Raw genomic sequence first — 17376 nt, 5'->3', positions numbered from 1 at the left:
GAAACACAGATTGGCAGTGCCAGCGTGTGGCGCTTCTCAAAGTATTGGACAGTGGGTATTGGAGATGCAGGTTCCGGGGCAGCTACGGGTACCACCCGGAAGTCTGAATGACGCTTTCGCCATCCAGTACCAGTTCTTGTCAGCAAGGCAACTATTCAGGGTGGAGGGCCCGGGACTCGGGCATTGTGAACGTCAGCGCATGCGTAAGCGCGTGCGCGTCGTCGTGTCTGTGGGTTGGCTGGTTATTTTGCAAGCGGGAGGGGCCGTGCGCGCTCTTGCCTCAGGCCTCTGTCCCCCACCCCCTTCGCCGGTACCGGTCTCTTCTACAGAAAGATGTCGGACACGGCAGTGGCTGACACTCGGCGCCTTAACTCGAAGCCTCAGGACCTGACTGACGCTTACGGGCCACCAAGTAACTTCCTGGAGATAGACATCTTCAATCCACAGACGGTGGGCTTGGGCCGCGCGCGCTTCACCACCTATGAGGTTCGCATGCGGGTGAGTCACGGGGTGAGGGAGACAGCTGAAGGAGGACGAAGTGAGAGGGGAGGGAGTAGGGGGCCGACTAAGGGCGGGGAAGCTTGGAGGGGTCATGTGAGGGTTGTGGCTTGAAAGGTTTAGAAAGAAGGCGGCAGACTCAGTTGTGGCCTGAGGGTGCAGAAAACTCCAGGGGGGACTTAGGGCGGGGTGGGGGGTGGGGGGTGGAGGAAAACAAGAACTCACGAGGTAGAAGTGAAGCATGGCTGGACAGGGTGTGGAAGATGGACAAAGATTAGGGAGGAATTCAAGTAGACTGGACTCATGATTGACAGAAGGATAAAAGGGGAGGGTGGAAGAAGGCTGGGGGGATGGAAAGCCACAGCGAGGTATCGCTGGGTCCCCTAACTAAACTAGGTTATGGGAAGTCATTCTGAAGGGGGGAGGGCGGGAGGGCTCAGCTTCTTCCTAAGGAGATCTCTCTGGGATGATAGAGTTAGGCAAAGCCTCTAGTTAAAGGAAAGACTAAAGGAAAGGGAGACGGTGGGCTTGTGGGAACACAAGTAGAAAAGCAATTTTGAGACTTACTGCTTTGCTGACTTGCGGACGCTTGACATCTCAAGAAAGAAATGTTTTATGCTTAAGTTTCTTAGGTACCACAATGCCTTGTCTCACGTGAAACCTGGCCCTGCACCGGGATTGGTTGATTGTCAGTTGCTGTTCCCATCCTCCACTGATCCTTTAGATTTGAAGTATCCAGAATGTTTACTTCAGTTTTTATTGGCTCTCACTAGGTTTTTTTGTTTTTGTTTTTTTGAAAAGGCCATTTGCCTTTTCTGTCCCTGATCTGCAGTTTAGTATAAGCCATTTCAGACCGGCTCCAGGAACGGCTTCTTCCAGTTTGCATCCCAGGGGACTTTATTCTCTTAGTCCACAGTGCTTAGTCCATAGTGCAAGGATGGAATGTGCACATGGTTCACAGGGTTGGTTTTTTTTTTTTCCTACTTGAAATGGTACAGATTAAGAAATTTAAAGTTTTCCTTGTATTTTCTTCTCAGTCTAGTGATCCAAGATATTTGTGAACAGCAACCCTTTTGGCTTTTTGTTTTATTTTGTTTTTCAAGACAGGATTTCTCTGTGTAATAGCCCTGGCTGTTTTAGCCTCTCTGTGCAGACCAGGCTGGCCTCGAACTCACAGAGATCCACCTGCCTCTGCCTTCCCGACTGCTAGAATTAAAGGTGTGTACCACCGAGCCCATCTTCCAGCATCCCCTTTGAATAGCATTGAAGATCTAAGAGTCATGCAGTGCTCACAATTTTTTTTTAAAAGATGAATTGAATGAGAATGTTCTACCTGTGCTTGATGATCTTTTTGGAGAAATGACACTTTCTAAACTGTGATGTGGGAGAAAGCCATAGCAGCATCAGGCACACTTGTTTTATGGAGACTAGATTATTTGAAATCTCTTTGGCGAAGGATGGAATTTACATTCTTCAAACTGTGATAAAAGAGAAGTGTAAATGGAGGAGGGCTTAATTACTCAAGGGAACACCTTGTTCAGTATAAAGGCTGCTTTTAGGATTCTAGACATTTTGTTTAGATGCATAGGAGTCTTAGGGATTAGTAAAGAAAGAGTTCTCTAAGTGTTCTGATAACAACAGAGGTGATCCATCTAGTCCCTACTGTGGGCTAGGCACCAAACTAGGTTTTACTTTTTCTTTTTAAAAATTGTTTTGTCTGTCTGTTTGTTTGTTCATTGAGACAGAGTTTCTCTGTGTAAGAACCTTGGCTGTCCTGGACTCACTCTGTAGACCAGGCTGGCCTCAAACTCACAGAGATCCACCTGCCTCTGCCTCCCTGAGTACTGGGATTAAAGGCATGTGCCACCACACCCAGTTTAAATTGGTTTTTTGATACCAGGTTTCTCTGTAGAGCCCTGGCTATCCTGGAACTTGCTCTGTAGAATAGGCTGGCCTTGAACTCAGAGATCCACCAGCCTCTGCCTCTCAATTTCTAGGATTAAGGACATATGACACTGTGTTCAGCTAGGTTTTAGTTTCTGTATACCTTAAAAAAAAAAAAAGAATGAGAGCAGGGCAGTTTGAGGCCAGCCTGGGCTACAAAGTGCCTTCAGGACAGCCAGGACTATACAGAGAAACTCTGTCTTGAAAACACCAAAAATAAATAAATAAATAAATAAATAAATAAATAAATAAAATCAAAATAACAAAAAGGAGTGAGGAAAGCATACAGTTTCCCAAGTACATGTAATGGTATCAGATGGGGCTGGGATTTGAAACCAAGTCTCTGACTCCAAAGTCCATGTTCTTTCCACTGCTTTGTTAAGGCTTAGTTGCAAAACTTAGTATGCAAAATGTACACTGAACTTTTTTCTGTTGTTGGTTTGGTTTTTTCCGAGACAGGGTTTCCCTGTGTAGCCCTAGCTATCCTGGACTCACTATGTAGAGCAGGCTGGTCTCTGCCTCCGGGTGCTGGGATCAAAGGCGTGCGCCACCACGCCCGGCTACACTGAGCTTTTTCATCAGTCCCTTCTACAGTTCTAGTTATACAATGTTGACATAGTTGATGGTGGTTCTTGATTCTATGGGTTTGAATTGATCTGAGACTTTACTGTTTTATTGAATTCTATAGTTTTTAGAAAACTAATAAAATCATTTGTATTTTTTTTCTTGTTCTGTAGCTTTAATTCAGGCCTCATGCATGCTGTGCACCCACTCTTCCATTGATCTACACCTTCAGCTCCATTGAATAAATATTGATGAAGCTATTCTCTTTAATTTTATTCAGGAATGGACCCTGCCTGCCCGAGGAGTCTGGAGAGGTGCTGTGGTGGCCATATATCATATATATGGATAGTTCAATGTAGACTTGAATTTTGTGTTTTTTTTTCTCTCCTTTCACTTTATTTTGTGCTGTGCAGAGCCTGAGGACCCTCAATATCCTGTATTATACAATTCTGCCTTCCTCATATGATTTTTAGTTTGGAGCTCAGGTGCTCTGCTCAGCACTTAGCCATCTACGTAAAAGGCTAGGTATGGAGATGTAAGGAAATATTTTCACTGTCCTTTGAGAATAAGGAAAGAGTAGTTTTTATTTATTATTATTGTTATTATTTTTTTTGAGACAGGGTTTCTCTGTGTAGCTTTGGCTGTCCTGGACTCGCTTTGTAGAGCAGGCTGGCCTCGAACTCACAGAGATCCACCTGCCTCTGCCTTCCTGAGTGCTGGGATTAAAGGCGTGCCCCATTGTGCTCAGTTAGTTTTTATTTTTATTTTTCTAAACAGTCAGGCATAATATGCCTATAAAATGACAGTAGTTAGTCTTTCTGTTTGGTCCTCTGTTGGCTTCTGTGAAAGCACACTAGTTGTATTTCTACTGCTTGGGGGGGAACACTGGTGAAAATCTAGAATCACATGGTCCTAAATGTCTTCTTTTTCTTGGGGAATTCTGATAACTTTTCTATAATGGATTAGTTTTAAACAGTTAATGAATGCACATAGTACACAATTCAGGAAGTCTACTGTAAAAACAGTGTCCAAATGTCACTACTAGAGGCTTTCTTTCAAGAATGTTTCCAGTTTATTTTTTAAATTAAAAACTTGATTAAAAAAGATTTATTTATCATAAGTGTATGAGTGTTTTGCTCATACGTAAGTCTTTGTATCATGTGTATCCTGGAACTGGAGTTACAGATAGTGGTGAGCCACCGCATGGGTCCTGGGAATTCAGCCCAGGTCCTCTGTAAGAATAAGTGCACTTAAACACTGAGCCATCTCAGGCTAGGTGTGGTGCTGCATGCCTTTAATCCCAGCACTCAGGAGGCAGAGGTAGGCGGATTGCTGTGAGTTGGAGGCCAGCCTCGTCTACAAAGTAAGTCCAGGACAGCCGAGAAATCCTGTCTCGAAAAACCAAAAAACAAACAAAACCCAAAAACTAGCACCACCACCACCACCACCACCAAAAACCAAAAACAAACAAACAAACAAACAAAACACACACACACACACACAAACACTGAGCCACCTCTCCAGCACCTTTAAAATTTTTAAATGATATTTATATTTATTTTGTGTTCAGGGTAAGGGTTGCAGCACATGTCAGAGGACAACTTGCAAGATTTGGTTCTCCTACCATGTGGGACCTAGGGATGAAACTCAGATTGCCCAACTTGGATGCAGGCACCATTTCCTGCCCAGTCATCTGACCAGTCTCCCATTTCTTCTTTTTTCTTTTTTTCTTTTCTAAGTTTCAAGTATCCTAGGTTGGCCTAAAACTCAGTGTAGCTGAAGATGATTTTGAATTACTGATCCTCTTATTTCCACTTCTCCAGTGCTGGCATTACAGGTCTTTGCCATCATGTTTGGTTACTTGCTTATCCCTTAAAAAATATTTTTGTTCTTTGAGAATTCCATACAATGTATTTTGACCATATTTCTCCTGCCCACCCCCTCGCTAATTCCTTCCTGATCCATTTCCATCTTCCTATGTCTCCAATTTTGAGTTTTCTTTAAAAAACAAAATACAGTCAGATTTGTATTGCCCATATACTTGTAGGTATGAGACCATCCACTGAGTATTGTAGACCCATGTGGGGGAGCACACCCTAAAGAAAGCTTGATTCTTCCCCCTTTCATTCTGTTTATTCTTTTAAAGAATTGTTTAGATGACAAAATGTTATTTATATCAGACTCTTTTTCAACCTATTGGTATTTCTTGGATCTTGACATTTTTTGGGGTAAAGTTGGAGCTAATGTCAGTTGGCCTGTTATTTGGGGGCCAACTGGGGAGGCAACTTCAAGACTTGGGGTCTATAAAAGTTGATGTAGTAAGGACCATGTGAGGCTTTACCAGAACTCCAAGATACTCTTTTCTTGCCAAGAGGCAATTGTGTAGAGAAGAAAGAGATTTTTTTATTATACACCCAGAAGATTAATAAATGTATTTGACCATTTTTCACTTAGACTTTGTAGACAGGAATGAAGATTTGGGCTTTTGATTTGTTGCAAGTTCCTCTTACCACTAGAGCTTGAGGCTTTTTCTCAATGATTAAAATGTAGGTATGAGTACTCTACAGAAAGCTGAAATACATAATGTTTGTTTATTCTGAATTTTTTTTAGGTAAAGGGGTAACTAGATATATAGGGTTTTTATTCAGTAATTGAGTATTGGTAAGTTAATTTTTGGAGAAGTAAAAGTTGTCATGGTGTTTTTTTTTTTTTTTTTTTTTTTTTTTTTTTTTTTAAAGACAGTGTCTCACTATATTGTTCTGGTTAGTCTCGAGCTCACCATGTAGTGGCTTTGCCTCAAACTCACAGAGATCTGCCTGCCTCTGCCTCCCATGTGATAGGATAAAAGGGATACAGTCAGATCATAATTTAAGATTTTAATTTAGTCCTGTAGACAACAAGCAGGATGCATAAAACTGTGAAGGTGGAAGGATCAGAAGCTCAAGGTCATCCTCTGCTGTATAACAAAACCCTCAGAAAGGGGCGTGTGGGTGTATTTCGGTTGATAGATACTCGCCTAGCGTGTATAAAGCCCTGGGTTGGAGTCCCAGCACTTCGTGAACTGGGTGTGGTGGTATACTCCTGTAATTTCATAAGGAGGCAGGAAGACTAAAGTTCAAGGTTATCTTCAGACACATAGGGAGCTTGAAGCCAGCTTAGGATAGAAACAAGGTCTCAAGAAAAGTATAGATGTCAGAAGGGATCAGAGGAGAGGTAGACCATAATGTACCCAGCTGGTGTTATCAGGAAAGATTTTCTAAATGAAGTTAGGATTGAGCTAGGACTGGTAGAATAGAAAAAAACCGGAATAGGAAGTCAGAGGTAAACATGTCTTGGAGGTCTAGAAAATGATCTGAAATAGCCATACTTTTGATTTGGGATGAGTAAATTTCAGTATATGACAAGACTGGGCGGTGGTGGTGCACGCCTTTAATCCCAGCACTCAGGAGGCAGAGGCAGGTGGATCACTGTGAGTTCGAGGCCAGCCTGGTCTACAGAGCAAGTCCAGGACAGCCAAGGATACACAGAGAAACCCTACTCGAACCCTTCCCCCAAACATATGGCAAGTCAGTAAAAGAATAAATAGCAAGGAATAGACATAGCAAAACATCAAATCAGGTACTCAATAGCCAGCAGAAATGGACTGGCGAAGTGTCTTTAAGGCAGCTAGTTGGAGGTCTTCATACAGAGTGTCCAGACAGAGCAGAATGTCCCCTCCATGGGGCTTCCAAATTAAACAAATTGCAGCAGAAAGGTAACATCAAGTTAGGCATTCGTAATGTCTAGCAGACCAACTAGGGGAGTTAGGCAGTCAGCCGGAGTTCCTGATGGAGCTTTCTTTCCATGGCTGAGCTTCCCACAACTGAACTTGAGCTTTTTCCCCACTGCAAGCGTTATATCAGAGGATAAACATCTGTTGGAAATTATTTACCTTCCAATTCTCAAAGACGTTTTACTGTTGGGGTGTTTTGTTGTTCTTTCCCTTCCATATCACAGAGATAGGAAGGGGAAGCACATCTCCTGACGGGGGCCTTGGAGGACACTGAGACAAACATGAGTGGGTCAGACTCAAATAACACACGATTTACCAGTATAATGCATACTATAACACAACTGTGAGTCTTCTCTATAAGATAAATGATAAATTTTAACTACCAAAGGATTTTATTTGTGTGTTTTGGGGTAGAATCAAGAGCCTTGAGCATGCTAGGCAAGTGCTCTACCACTGAGTCACCCTTTAGCCCCAGCAAGGGACTTCTGATCACCAATTGTGATACGATTGGCTATGGTAAGGGTTACTATTCACCTGGTAGTGCTTTGGAAGAGTTTTAGGTATATGGTCCATAGGAGCAATTTTTCTTTTCTCTGATGCTGGGAGTCAAACCCAGGTGCTCATACAGAATAGGTAAGTGCCCGTGGGGGTTTTTCTTTATTCAGACTTTTCCAGTGGTTCTGACAGGTGATCCCCACAGGTTGAACAAAATTTACTGGCTCTTTGATTTTGGTTGGTTTTTACTTTCGAGGTAGGGTCTCACCATGTAGGCCCAGCTGATCTGGATTCCCTGCGTGGAATTCTCTGTGTGGCCTAGGTTGGCCTCAACTGATGGTTGATCCTCCTGATTCGGCCTCCCACGTGTTAAAAGTATGTGCCACAACATCTGGATTATCTTCATTCATTCTTCCTTCCCTGTAGACAAACCTACCTATCTTCAAGCTGAAAGAATCATGTGTACGGCGACGCTACAGTGACTTTGAGTGGCTGAAAAATGAGCTGGAGCGAGATAGTAAGGTACAGCTCATACCCTAATTAGCACCCTTGGAGGAGGAGGTCTGTATAGGCTCAGAGGGTATAAGATCACAGTCTGTAAAGGCTTGACATGGATAGGAAGGGTGAGCACCTTCTCATGGACTCAATTCCAATATATTGGCTCTGGGGGATACTCTTTGAAACTTGAAAGGGGTAAGTTTAGGACAGTATTATTTTTAAAAGTGTGTGTGTGTGTGTGTGTGTGTGTGTGTGTGTGTGTGTGTGTGTGTGTGTTATATGGTGTAAGAGCAAATGCAGGCCAAAGGAGCAGGTTGTGTGCCCTGCTCTATCGCTCTGCCTCACACCTTTTAGATAAGATTTTTCACTGAATTTGGAAGTAGGCCAGCAATCTCTAGTGATTGTCTTGTCTCTGCGTTTCACCTCCCCCTCCCCCGCCTCCCACTGGATTTTTCTGTTTGGGTCCATATTCAGGTCCTTGTGCTTTTGCAGCCAGTGCTCTTACCGAATGAGCCATCTCCTCGGCCCCATGAACAATATTTTCAACGATTATTTTGTTTTATTGTTTGGTCAAGCTAGTAAACTCCTGTAAGTGCAAAAATGTGTCAAGAAAAACTTAGCTAACTGCTTGGATGGTGCAGAATTGTTAAGGAAAGTGAAGAGTGGTTAAAGTGTATTTCTCTTCTTTTGAGATGGTAAATCTGTCCCTTCCACAGAAATCAAGTTGGATCCATATGAGCTGTTCTTACTGTTCTAAGATCTTAGCTGGACCTGGGGCATAGTGGATCCCAGGCCTAAAAGAATTAAGATATACAGTTTACTTGGCAGGTGAAGGCAGGAGGATCAGAAATTCAAGGTTATCCTTGGCTGTCTAGACAGTTTGAGACCACCCTGTATCCATGAGAGGGAAGAAGGGAGGGAGGGAGGGAGGGAGGGAAGGAAGGAAAGTGAGAACATGTCTAACTATCTCATTTGCGTTCTTCCTTCTTGCCCTCTCCAACTGGGCTGCTATTTGGCTGCAGATTGTAGTACCACCACTGCCTGGGAAAGCCTTGAAGCGGCAGCTCCCTTTCCGTGGAGATGAAGGGATCTTTGAGGAATCTTTCATTGAAGAAAGGAGGCAAGGCCTTGAACAGTTTATTAACAAGTAAGCCAAATTCTTGGCTCCTCTGCTTATTGCTTTTGCCACTGTGAAATCTTTCTTTTTTTTCCCTTTCATTTATTTTTTTTTATTAATTTATTCTTGTTACATCTCAATGGTTATCCCATCCCTTGGTGAAATCTTTCTTTTACCTCCTCCCCTCTCCATTTTTGTCTGCCCTCTCCTTCCTCCTCCATTCTACACTTTGCTCTTTTCCTTTTTGCTGGGGATTGATTCCAGGGCCTTGCATATGCTAAGCAAGCACTCTACGACTAAGCTGTTTTCCCACTAAGCTATTCTCCCAGCCCATCATGATCTTTATGTAGTTTTGTCTGCTTTGCCCTTTTGTAATAGGTAATATGATGTAGTAGGAAAACTGGATAGTAAGACTCCATTCCTGTGAATAAATTTGGATCCTGTATGCTAAGGCCTGAATGTGTAATGCATGTTAACCCTTTTAACGAAGGATTTCCCTACCTTGTTCTGTTCATTGCCCTTCCTTGCTATTCCTGGTTAGGTCCCACCCCACTGCTGTCCTCTAGAGCCTCAAACCTAAGGCCTAACCATGTCCTTTCTCCCCTCTTCACATTCCTGTTCGCCTGCCAATTCTCTCAGATCCCAGATACTACTGATAACCATTTTGGTCTCTTTATAGAATTGCTGGGCACCCACTGGCTCAGAATGAACGCTGTCTACATATGTTCCTGCAGGAGGAAGCAATTGATAGGAACTACGTCCCTGGGAAGGTGCGCCAATAGGAGTCCCTCTCACCACTTGCCCTCTACTTTTCCTGCTGAAATGACATTGATTTTTACACTAAGCCTCTCTCTCTCTCTTTGATCTGAAGTTGGCTACCCATCCCCTGGCCTGATAGACTGTCTTGCATTGTGCCCCTTGGTACCAGACTACACCTTGTGGGCACTCTGTTAGTATCTCTTCTCTGAAGAGAGGTGGGAAACCACAGGCAGATGCTCTTTGCTTGGGGTTGGGGTGGGGGAGGGATTGGCCTGGAAGGCAATTTCTTGGGCATTTTACCCATGCCAGAAGGCTAACCTGGGGGGAGGGGGTTTGTGCTGATGAGGCACTGGGATGTATTACTGATGCTGCAAGTCTAGGGGCTTTTTCTTATTAGGTTTAATCAGGAACACCGAACGGGGAGAATCCCTGCTTTTCCTACCTGCATGAAAATTTTTCTTTTTGGGGAAGATAATAGAGACCCAAAACTTCTTGTGTTTTCTAGGCCTGCTCCCAGTTTTCTCAGCTTTCTCTCCATCCTTGTTGCTTTTCATGGCAGTAATGCTAGATTTTAATCAGTCTGATATGTGGAGCAGGGTGTATGGGTTTTCTGGGCCCATCATCATGGTTACTGTAAAGTCAAGAAAGCCATAGGGTAGTAGGGTGCTCCTATTGCCTAGCCCCTATCCCTTTTTGGCTCCCTACTCTGGCTGACTATATTTTGCTCACTAGCTAATGAGTTAGTACGGGCCAGCAGTTCTCCCTCCTCAAGCCCTTGTTACTTTATGGGTTAGCTTTTTGGGTTTTGAGGGATAAGAGCAACTTAACACTGCCAGGTGACTTCCTGAATGGCGGGAGGGGGTCATGCTTTAGGTTCCTCTTGGTGGTAAGGAAGAGCAACATCATTTCCTCCTTCCATTCCTCCTTTTCCCATCTCATTCAGTGCTGCCTCAAGGGCAGAAAACACACACATATCTCACGTGCGCACGCGCGCACACACACACACACACACACACACACTACAGTTTCTGACTACACACACACACACACACACACACACACACACACACACACACACACACACACACACACACCACAGTTTCTGACTTCTCCTAAGCACTTTGAGCTGTTGAATGGGGTTAAGGGCAAGCAAGAGTTGTCTGCTGCCTTCCCTAGCTTGGTCACAGGGTTATTGAACTGCCTGCACTTGTTTCCCATGGAAGTCCAGTGTTGTCCCCAGAAATTGAGATAGGGCCAGCAGCTAGGTGTAGATTTCCCAAATCTTGAGGCTGGCAACTGTCATAGGCTATTATTGTTTGGGAGGTGGTGGATTGTTTGCTGGGACCTGCTGTCTGTCCAGGTAGTGGGAGGAGAGCAAGTTAACTATGGTGCCCGGTGAAAGTTGGGACTCTTAGCATAGACTCCCGTCATGGAAGGATTTCTGTTTTCTCTGTAGGTCCTTGGGGAAAAGGATTGCTGATTCTGGTGTGACCCTGGTCAGAGAGATCAGGATTAGATTTTGACATGGGACTTGGAGCCCATCTCAGTGTTGAAGATCCTTGAGATAGATTAACTCTCTAGCTGCCGAGCCCATGCTGGGGCTGAGCAGCCCCTCTCCCACCTCACCAGTGTCGGTGTCCTTGCTGCCTTTTGATTTGTATCCTCTGTTACAGATTTTTTTTTAAAAGATTTCTTCTTTCATTGTGCACAAGTGCTGAGACTCTGAGGCCCCATTTCTGCTGTGTATATATCCTAACTCGGGGCTTTTATTCAGCAAATTGTTCATTCTTCTGTCAGACAATGTCATATTCAACTCTGTTCATATTAAACCACTGTGAAGCAAGCCTCCGTTTTCCTCCTTAAGTTGTAAATTTATTATTTCCTAGTGTTGAGCACATGCTGGGTATTGTGTAGAAGTCATACAACATGGCCATTGTCCTGGGGTGATGAGTAAGCTTTGTGCTCATACTACATTCCAGAAAGCAGAATCCAGACTGCTTGTAGTAGTTTACCTGTGGTTTCTCGTAATTTGCACCTGACGTTATCACATAGATGATGCATCTCCTTCCAGGAAGTAGCCATATAATATCTGTGGTTTAGGTCAGATTTGTCAGATTTGATTTTTACATTTGTGGAGTTTTGATAATTTGAGTTCAGTGTATTTATATTACCCATGTTTATATATGCATATGTAATGTGTACATAAACATACATATAGACCCATCCTCTGATACACCCACATATCATCAACAAACAATTCCGTTCATTGCCTTTTTACTTCATTTGATGATGCTTCATTGTGCTGTTTTTCAAATAGAGCTGATGCAGACAGAAAGGTGAGTGTACTCCCAAGAACTTTGATGGTTGTATGTTTTCATCTCACTAATATAGTCCTGTATACAGGGTGGGTTCCAGGAAGGGTTGGGATGATGGAGGCAGGAATCTTGTCATATTTTTATACAAGACAAGAATGAGAGGTAAAGAAGAGGTTCAGGCACATCTAGTTAATTATTCCCATTTCTTCCTTATTGTATTATTATTTTTTTATTTGAGGCAAGGTTTTCCTTTGTAGCCTATGCTGGCCTGGAATTTACCCAAGGTAGCCTCAAACTTATGATCCTCCTGTCTCTGCCTTCTGGGTGTTACCATTCTATGGGTGATTATCTTTTATTATTAATTTTTAATATCCAACAAGTTCAGTTTCCTCTTTTTGGAGGAATTTGGCCATTTTAAACATAGTCAACTCTATAAGACCCTTAAACCCAGCCAGGCATGGTGTCACACGCCTTTAATCCCACCATTTGGGAGGCAGAGGCAAGTGGATCTCTGAGTTAGAGGCCAGCTGGTCTGCAAAGCGAGGCCAGGACAGCCAAAGCTACACAGAGAAACCTTGTCTCTAAAAACAAAACACAAAACAAAACAAAACAAAACAAAACAAAAAAGACCCTTAAATCCAAGTCCTTTTACCCATTCATACTGAAACAAGGCATATTTTTTCTTTTTCTTTCTCTCTCTCTTTCTGTCTTTTTTCTTACTTTTTCTTTTTTCTGAGAGAGTTTTTCTTTTTCTTTCTTTCTTTTTTTTTTTTGGATTGCTGGCTGTCCTGGAACTCCCTTTGTAGATCAAGCTAACCTTGAACTCAAAGAGATCTGCTTGCCTGTGCCTCTCAAATGCTGGGATTACAGGCTTGTGCCATCAGCGCCAGGCAGCAGTTTGTTTTTTTTTAAACAAGGAATTCAAGTTTACACACATATCTGAGTGCTTGCTACTAATGAACCCCTCTCCCCTTTTTAAATAGCCCAAAAAGATTCAACCTTATATTGGGTTCTGGGAGACAGAGGCTAAGAACAGATTTTACATGTAGCTAGACCTAAAAGAAGTCTACATCTTAACATTCCAAAGATACTTTACCTCCCCTTTGACCTATTGGAGATGAGGAGTTGAGCTAGTAAAGGTGGGAGAGGTGAACAGCAGGCTTCACAGGAGGTTTTGTATGATACATAGCCTAGGTGAAACACTTGTATGTTGAAATACTTGCTGTAATAATTTAAACAAAATCACCTGCTGTAGAAAATTGAGAGCAGCTGCTCACTTAAGTGGCTATTGATGTGCTGGAGGGCTGTTGAGTCACTCCTGGTATTCTCTTAGGCACAATAACCATTCTAGTTTTACCTTATTTGGTTTTTTAACCCTTTATCTTTATAATTCTGTAATTTCCACATGTGCCTAACTAAGCCAGGGGGCGTCTAAAACTGAGTATTACTTTAATTATAGCCTAGAGGTTAGGGTGCTTGTTATTCTGATTACACATCATAGTAATTAAGCCCTTTTTTTTTGAGATGGGTCAGTAGCTGAGGCTGGCCTTGAACTTGATATGTAGCTGAGTATGTTTCTCCTGATCTTCTGATTTTACTCTCAAATGCTGACATTGCAGGCTTGTGCTACCATGCCTGGCTTTGTTTGTTGGTACCTCAGGATGATCTAGAACTCTATAACTCACTATTTTGTAAAGATTTATTATTTATTATGTATACAGTGCTCTGCCTGCATGTATACCTGCACACCGGAAGAGGGCATTAAATCACATTATAGATGGTTGTGAGCCACCATGTGGTTGCTGGGAATTGAACTCAGGACCTCTGGAAGAGCAGTCAGTGCTCTTAACCTGTGAGCCATCTCTCCAGCCCCAACTCACTATTTTTTTTAAATGGACATAAATGTCTTTAGAAAACAGAAAATCATAGTGACCAATGACATTCCATATCCATTCCATTCATTACAGATAAGACAAAGAGGTAATGAGAGTCACACTGTATTCCAATTCTCTTAGTTGTAAATTAACCACCACCCAAATACATGTGCACTGTGCATTGTATGCTTACATTAAATAGGCAGTATAATATCAATTATATTAGTAAATAACAATAGCCAAAATAAGACGAGTCACCAAAGAATGACGTCAAACATGGCTTGCATTCAGCTAGCGTTTGTCTGAATTATACTGTACTTGCATTGACGTGCCAACTTTGCTGTAGCCAAATTCCAACCTGAGGGCTCTGCAGAGATGAGTTCACTTTGCCTTCAAGACAATATAACTCACAATTTACCCAGGCTAGCCTCAAACTCATGGGTGATCCTCCTGCCTCAGTCTTCTGAATACTGGGATTGCAGGAATACGTCACCATGCCCAACTTTAACATCACTTTTAAAATATAAACTCTTATGAATGATTCAGTTTGTGGTTCTCTGTTTCTCCCTTTCTGACTGCCCACCACCCATCTTTGTCTTTTCGTTTTTGCCTTGCTTGTACAATAAATTGTCTTCTTAATTTTATTTTTCTTTCTACCCTATATGTAAGTATTTGTGTATTTCTGTCTCCTTATGCTCTTTTTGGGACACTCATTCTTATATAAAACATACATAGGATTAATTATCAATATCACAAAAGGATTCTTTAAACCCTTATTTTTTATTTTGGTTTTTGTTTTTTCAAGACAGGATTTTCCCTGTGTAGTCCTGGCTGTCCTGGGCTTGCTTTGTAGACAAAGCTGGCCTCGAACTCAGAGATTTACCTGCCTCTCTCTCCCTGAGTAGTAGGATTACAGGCATGAGCCACCGTGCCTGGTTGGGGGTGGGGGTGGGGACTCTTTTAGATAGGTGTTTTTATGGTGGCTTTATTTGTCTGTTTTTTTGACAGTCTCAGTAGGCAAACCTAGCTAGCCTCAAACTCATTATGTAGTCCAAGCTGGCCTTGAACTCTGAGAATCCTCTTGAATGCTACCATTTACTGGTGTGTGTCAGCATACCTGGCTCCTGTCTAGTGGTTTCAAATGTTTGTATGTAGATCATAAATTCCTTTACCTGGAGAAACTGAAGGTTAAGATGGTTAATAGGAACTGTCAGCTAGAAATAGATTAAAAATCAGAAGAGGGTGGGAGAGATGGCTCTCAGTGGATAAAATCATATGTTGCTCTTGCACAGGACCCTGGTTTAGTTCCCAGCACCCACATGGTGGCTTACAACCATCTGTAACCCCAGTTCCAATGGATCTGATGTCCTTTTCTGACCTCCATGGGTACCAGACATGTCTGTGGTACACATATATATAGGCAAAACATTCACATAAAAGAAAATAAATCTTTGGGATGATGCCTCAGTGGTAAGAGCATTGGCTGCTCTTCCAGAGGACCCCGTTTTAATTCCAGCACCCGCATGGCAGTTCACAACCGTCTATAACCCCAGTTCCATGGGACCCTACATCCTCTTCTGGCTTCCATTGTCATTACATTCACATGGTTTAGTACACTCACAAAGGCATACAGAAATAAATTATAAATTAATATTTTTAAATTAGGAGAAAACTATATCTCTTAACAAAAGAATAGATTCATAAAAATTTTATTCATGTGTTTCCCCCTTTTTTGATACAGGGTTTCTCTGTGTAGCCTTGGCTGTCCTGGAACTTGCTCTGTAGACCAGGCTGGCCTCAATCTCACAGAGATCTGCCTGCCTCTGCCTCCCGAGTGCTGGGATTAAATGAGAATACCACACCGCCTGGCCTCATTTCTCTTTAAGAAAATGTTATGTCAGTAATGCTTTTGCAGTAAGCTCGTAAACATTTTTGCTAACACATTTTGATTTGTTATATATGTTTATTCTAAAATATAATACTTTTTTGTTAAGACTTAGTTTTTCAATAGCTGTAGCAATGAAAGCATATATATTTTTTGAGATAGGATATCACTATGTAGTACTACTGACTGGTCTGGAACTCCCTATGTGGACCAAGCTAACCTCAAACTTACAGAGATCTCCCCCTGTAAGTTTAGTGCTGGGACTAAAGGGGCACACAACCATTCAGCCACATTTTAATTTTTTCCCCCGAGACAGAGTTTCTCTGTGTAGCCTTGGATGTCCTGGACTCACTCTGTAGACCAGGCTGGCCTCGAACTCACAGAGATCTGCCTGCCTCTGCCTCCCGAGTGCTGGGATTAAAGGCTTGGGCTACCACGCCCAGCCTTTCCTATGTATTTTGTTCTAACATTTAAATACAGGGATATCTAACATTAATGAGACAAGAATATTTCATACTAAGTGATCAGACTGAATGAAGACTCAGGAAAATCTGAAAGGAAGTAGAACAATACCATGGCTTGAATAGAAACCTCACTTCTGGATGCAACTGTGGCCGGCTAGACTACCTTAGGTGACTTCAGGCTTTTCCCCCCTCAACTATAAAATGATGAGATTTGATTGAATGATCACAGGCATTTAATTGAGTTTATATAGTTGCCCTAATTTTACCTTAAATCTAGATGGAAAATTTTGGTAGTAATAACTTACATGGAGGTGTGTGTGTGTGTGTGTGTGTGTGTGTCTTTTGAAACAGAGTCTTGCAGTAGACACCATGACAGCCTTGAACTTTTTAGTGATTCTCCTTTCCATGGCTGTGATTACAGTCATGTGCCACCACACTCAGCTATGGAGTTATTCTTTTTTTAAAAATATTTAACTTTAATTTATGTACATGTGTTGGTGTTGGGGTGTCAGATCTTGGAGTTACAGACAGTTGTGAGCTGCCATGTGGGTGCTGGGAATTGAACCAGGGTCCTTTGGAAGAGCAGGCAGTGCTCTTAACCACTGACCCATCTCTCCAGCCCCAGAGTTATTCTTATTTAAAGTATATAAATGATAATTTTTAATTTGCGTATACAAGAACCTCTTTTGTTAAAATAGCTTATTTTAAAATTCAAAAGCAGTTTATGGAAATGGGCAAAATTTAAACAAAAACAAATATATAAAGTAAAAAGGAAAAGATTTTTCCTTACTCCTCCTCATTCTCATCCTCTAAAAATGGCTTTTAACTGGTGTATTCTAGAGCTCCCCTTCCCTTTCTCCCTCTCCACCTCTGTCCTCATATATATATAGGAAAATCCACACATATGTGTATATTTAAAAAAATAAAACATTATTTTACTACTATGCAAATTAATATAATATGCAATGTATTATATGTTTATTTTTGCATTAATATGTTGATACTTCCCTCATTTAGAACAATGAGAAGAAAGTAATAGTATAACATTCAGTAGTATGGCTTTATTACAATTTAACAATTAACCTATTGATGGAAACTTGCCTCCAATCATTCACTGCTATAAACACTACATTTAAACTTGTTCCTGTGTCTAAGTATTTCTGTAGGGTAGATTTTGAGAGATGGAATTGC

The 17376-nt window shown here is 42.1% G+C and overlaps 1 protein-coding gene across 1 annotated transcript; it reads left to right on the top strand.

Moving 5' to 3' along the window:
* Positions 1-211: 211 nt before the first annotated feature.
* Snx12 (sorting nexin 12) lies at positions 212-11234 on the top strand. Its single transcript, XM_051141287.1, has 5 exons — positions 212-498; positions 7700-7795; positions 8794-8918; positions 9568-9658; positions 11104-11234. The coding sequence occupies exons 1-5, from the start codon at positions 334-336 to the stop codon at positions 11125-11127; spliced, it is 501 nt and encodes a 166-aa protein (XP_050997244.1). The 5' UTR covers positions 212-333; the 3' UTR covers positions 11128-11234.
* The last annotated feature ends 6142 nt before the right edge of the window (positions 11235-17376 follow it).

This window comes from Acomys russatus, chromosome X (assembly GCF_903995435.1).
Source record: "Acomys russatus chromosome X, mAcoRus1.1, whole genome shotgun sequence".
Taxonomy (NCBI): Eukaryota; Metazoa; Chordata; class Mammalia; order Rodentia; family Muridae; genus Acomys; species Acomys russatus.
The sequence above is the reverse complement of the archived record's forward strand: the minus strand, read 5'-3'. Positions and strand labels throughout refer to the sequence as shown.